Source organism: Papaver somniferum, chromosome 11, assembly GCF_003573695.1.
Source record: "Papaver somniferum cultivar HN1 chromosome 11, ASM357369v1, whole genome shotgun sequence".
In the NCBI taxonomy this organism is placed as follows: domain Eukaryota; kingdom Viridiplantae; phylum Streptophyta; class Magnoliopsida; order Ranunculales; family Papaveraceae; genus Papaver; species Papaver somniferum.
The window spans coordinates 103,795,373-103,800,550 of NC_039368.1; the positions used below are offsets into that span (position 1 = coordinate 103,795,373).

Here is a 5,178-nt window from a genome sequence, read left to right on the forward strand (position 1 = left end):
GTAACTTCGCCTAAATTAGGGATTGGCATGCCGAAACCCTAATTAGTGCGTGTGGCATGCGGTCGCGACATGGTGACGCTTTTTGTGCAAACGATGCCATAGTCACGCCAAAGGAACTATAGTAAGGACATAATGTGGAAACGGCCACAGGAGCAAGGGTTGCTATGAGTGGCTATGATATGGTGCCATTCCTAAGGTTTCTCGGGTCCCGCATGGATCGTGGCATGTTGTGGGCCCAAAGTGGCGTAATTTGAGCCACAACTGGAAATTAGAGTTTTGGTTAGCACATCATAGCGTTGGCCACGAACAGGAGGTAGGTTAGCACGTAGGCGCGCTATTTACGACACGTTGGCATGTTCTGCTACAAAGTGGCACGTTTGACGCGACAGAGTGGCATGTTGGCATGCCGTTCAACTCATTGGCGCAACATGGCACGTTTGGCATGTTGGCGCAGTTTTTGGAAAGCCAATGGCTTTGTGACCATTTGGCGCAGTTTGCCTCTTTTAACACTGTGGCAAGTTTGGAGCAACTTGATTGGTTAATATAAGAGAGGCTGGCCAAGCATGGGCGTGGCCAAACTTCTGGTGTGCATGTGGAGGATTTAAAGCGATCTGATTGGTCGATGGGAAATAGGGACGGCAAGTATGGGCCCAGCCAGCGTGTGGCGGGTTTAAAGAGACCTGATTGATCGAAGGTAAATAGGGTCGGTCGGGAAACATGGGGCTAATTACAAATGGCGCCGGCTGGCCTAAGGCATGGCCACACCTCCCTTTGCTACTGCTCCTATTCCGCGGCTCCTTTTATTCCTTGTTTTCTGATTTTGGGTAGGATTTTGCACCTACTAATCCATGGCGGATTAATTGCTTAGTTTTTCTAAGCTTAATTTCGACCAACTGGATCTAATATATTGCGTAAGGCGCAAAACCCTAATTTTTGCAAATTAGTCAGGGTAATATTTGAATCTTGTGAATTATCACAAAATTGATTGAACTCTATGTGTTGACACAGAGTTCTTTAAGTTTATTGCCAGAGAGCAGTATGTTTTCTGATTGAGTACTTTTATGCAAGGACCATAACCTTGATACTTGGAAATTCGTGCTACTCTGCTGCGAGTGAACACAAATTGTCATGCCATAGCAATATTAAGGGTTCGGCCGGGGAACATAACACAAAAAGTATTCAAAGAAACTTATATTAATTGAATAATATGGGCATGGTGCCGAAATTTACAGAATATCTGGGATTGTTGCTCATGCACCATTCTGGATAAATTTCATGAGGAAATATCGAGTTGCTCAATAAATGTGCCAGTGGATAGGTTGAACATTCATCACTTTTACATGGCTCCGTTTCTTTGCAGAGTGAAGGCACATTAAATGCAAGGTTTACAATTTTAACCTTGAACTAAAAACCACCATCAACACTAGGCCCATTTGATTCGTGATTGATTGGATTGTAAAAACGTTCTTATGGGTTCGATTTTAGTAACTTTGGTTGAACTAGAACATGGTGAACTAGAGAAAAACAAGCGACAAAAACAACAAACCAGTTTTTTGGGCACCACACCTTTTTAGAGGGGGCCATAATTTTATTTAGGGTAAGACGTTTGGAAGTAAACTGAAATATCTCTTATCCAAATATTTGTATTAATATCAAAATTATCATTTTTAATTAAGTTTGAGTAATGAGTATCTAAGTGATTATGTTTATATAAGAACCTATTGCATCTCCAATTCGTTAATCCTCACAACGATCCAGAAATGAGTTATTTGTTAGGTGTTGATTGCATTCCTCCCCAAACTCAATCTCAAGACCGAAACGATGGTTTTTACGAGCCACAACTGGAAGAGTGATGTTTTGGGTACTCAGGTAAACTTCGAATTTAATTAATGTTGCTTGATTTTCCCAAACTTTGGAACAATGGAAAAAAAAAATTAAATAAATTTCGGCTATGTCAACAAAATTCGGCTACAATGAAGAACATGTATCCGAACTCACCTGCAGGTGTAGTTCGGCTAGTGTATCTTCAGATACAGGTAGCCGAACTTCTCTTTAATGAAGTTTTGCAAAGTTCGGCTGTTGAGTTTCCAGGATAGGTAACCGAACTTTTAGGTTGAGGTTTACATAGTAATATTCGGTTGAGAAATATCTTTTTTGCAATTCAATCGAACTCTTATGTTGGTAATACAGAGAAGAGTTTGATTTTAAATAAAAATGTTTGTGATTCAACCGAACTTTAGAGCTGGCTATACAGAGAGACTTTAGTTACGCAAATTTTTTTACTACTCAACCGAACTCAAGAGTTCGGTTAGGAGGAAATTTATTTTTCTAACCGACTCGTTCTTGGTGTTCTTCATTTCTAAAAAGTTCTGTTATAAAACTAGTTTTTTTAAAAAAAAAATTCCTAACCTAACATGCTATTGTAACCACTGTTTTCACCTTTTTTTTTAACGATTACTACTCGGTTTCTTCAATCAAAAGAAATTATAAGAGACGGGTTGGCAGGATAATACCTGCGAATGTACACTTAGGAATTAAAAGTAAAAGGGAAGAAGGTTTTATTTTAAAAATAAATTATTACTTCTACTGCCTCTGGTTAGTTTGTTTTTGTCTTTGTTAATGATTTTGATTAGGATTTAGGATGCTTATTAATTTGTTATAAATAAACTATTCCCTCCGTCCAAGATTAATTGAGCTATTTGGTTTTAGAGTTTGTCAAATAAATAATTGAGCTATTTCACTAATCAAGGGGTTATTTCTAAAACACCCTTTTAATTGATTATTGTTACTATAAGAAATATGTATAATTTGATAGACATGTTTATATTCGTTACATATGTGTTTTAAAATGCTTTTTAACGGTATAAAGTTTACGAAAAACCGTGATATAATTTAGGAGATAAATCATGGCATAAATGTAAAAAATACTTAAACATACTCTCCTTTTCTCCCTGCAAATAACTCAATTAATTTTGGACGGAGGGAGTATGAAAAAGGGTATGTTAGTCATTGCATCGCTTTAGTACACTCTTATAAATGCAAGTAGATGTCCTAAATAAATCATGGTCCTTCCAAAAAGAAAAAATGGTGCCCAAAAAACCGTTCAAACAAATGTAATTCAAATGGTAAATGTGTTCACCAGTAAGTACAATTGTGAACCATTAATCAGTTTGACAGTCGATTGTCAATTCCTTGACAATTTTCATGATATCAGAAGAGGGACAAATCCAATAGGATAGGTGACATGATTTGAATCCCTTTTAGTCTGATTTGGGAACGCTAAAATCTAGTTTCCGTCCGACCTAAAATCTAATCTTACGATCAAAATAATTGAAGTAATTCAGACAAAAAAATCTCAACATTATTATACCTAAATAGAAAATGGATTTTATTTTATCCCTAATATTAAACATCTTGTAGCTGGAACTCTTAACTTTATTTAATCAATTTTATTAAACAAATAACAGTTGATCTAGTAGAGCTAAATTTGATCCTTTAAATATGATTAAGCTTGAAAGAGAAAGGGTTTAGCTTGAAATCACCCAAACACGTCTCCTTTGTCCAAATGTAGATACAAGAAAACATGTTCGCCATATCATTCCAAATGGAGTGGGTGTAGAGGATGACATTGTGTAACACTCACTCACAACTATACAGATAAGTGAAGAATATGTAAATAATCCACAAAGCAATGGTTAGGTTAACCGTGTGTCTCACTCCACTAATCACGGTAGTAATCAATCATTTAAAGTGAAATATCGCGGTCTTGAAACTTATACAGTTTGATTTTCATCATCTTCCACAGTTGTGGGGTTAAGATTTATGCTGTCCACCTGGAGACACTTAACGAGTAAGGACGAGAAAGAAACCAGCGGCGGAGCTAATATATTTTGCCGCATTACCTATATAATTTTAGCGCATAGTAGGACACTGGGAGACTGTTGGAGAATTGGTTAGCGATATTTTTTATTTTTCTTTGGAGCAGGTTAACGATTTCATATTGTTTCTTTAATTACTGAGAGCATTCCAGATTTTTTATTTTTTTTTCCTTTTGGTATGCGAAAGGAGAAAAGAAAAACTAGCCATTATTTACATCTCGAAGGCTAACAATGCTAGGAGGAAAATCAGAACTAGTCCACATTTTTTGGACGTTGTTAGATAGAACAAACACTGCTATAGAATGAGCAACTAAATTGGCCGGTTTTGGCACAAAGTTGTATGCTCCAAAGCTGTTAAGAGAGTTCATTCTTTAGGTGATATCATCCTTCAGTCTCCAAATCTTCCAAGGAATCTTTCTCAAAACTCCCCTGAGACGGTTCACCACCACTTGGCTGTCACCTTCAATAATAATGTTATCCAAATTTAACCAAGCAGTTAATTCAGTTGCTAGCTTAAACCATCAGCTTCAGCATAGACCACTGTATCCGTTCTGTCCACTTTAGCTCCAACTCCACACCAAGAACCAGTACTGTCTCTTTCCACAGCTGCACAAGTGTATTCACCATCTTTCCAAGCAGCATCAACATTGATTTTGATAGTGGGAAAAACGGGAGCTTTCCAGATTGTATTAGCATCTGTTTCTGAGTTTACCTGATGGACTCCTACTGCTTGCATTTCCTCTTCTTCAGTGAAATTAAAGTAGAGATTATACCAGTATAAAGCCGTGGTCAGAACTCCCTGAAGATTAGCATTTTTGTTCTCAAAGACCTTTGCATTACGGGCTTTCCAAATGGCCCAACAAATAGATATGCCTAGTTTTTTCTCCACCGTAATTGGGGTTTTAGCGTGACCAATCATGGGAGATTCTTACTCCATCATTTGGCAAGCTGTTGTTCCACCAATGAGAGTCAAGATACCGTGCCTCATGCCAAACCGATCAAATAGGCAAATTTTCCGTGCTCACATGACTGAGCCAAAATAAGTAGATTTTGCGTGCTCGCATGAAATCAAGCAAAATAATCAAATTTTGTTTGCTGACACAAAATTGAGTAAAATAATTGAATTTTGTGTGTTGATCCAGAATTGAGTAAAATAGGAAAATTTTGCATGCTTACACAGAATTTGCTAGATTTTGTAGTTCTTGCTTCTGGCATAATAATTACCTGATTTTATGAACATAGTTGTGATGCTTCAATCAAGTATTTTATGTGTAGCTTGTTCAGACACCATCTAATATCC

General features: G+C 37.2%; 1 protein-coding gene across 1 annotated transcript; it reads right to left on the reverse strand.

Annotated features, from left to right (window-relative positions):
- Nucleotides 1-4,386: 4,386 nt before the first annotated feature.
- LOC113324852 lies at nt 4,387-4,797 on the reverse strand. The gene has a single exon (XM_026573137.1). It carries the CDS (start codon nt 4,795-4,797, stop codon nt 4,387-4,389), a length of 411 nt encoding a protein of 136 aa, XP_026428922.1.
- Nucleotides 4,798-5,178: the final 381 nt, after the last annotated feature.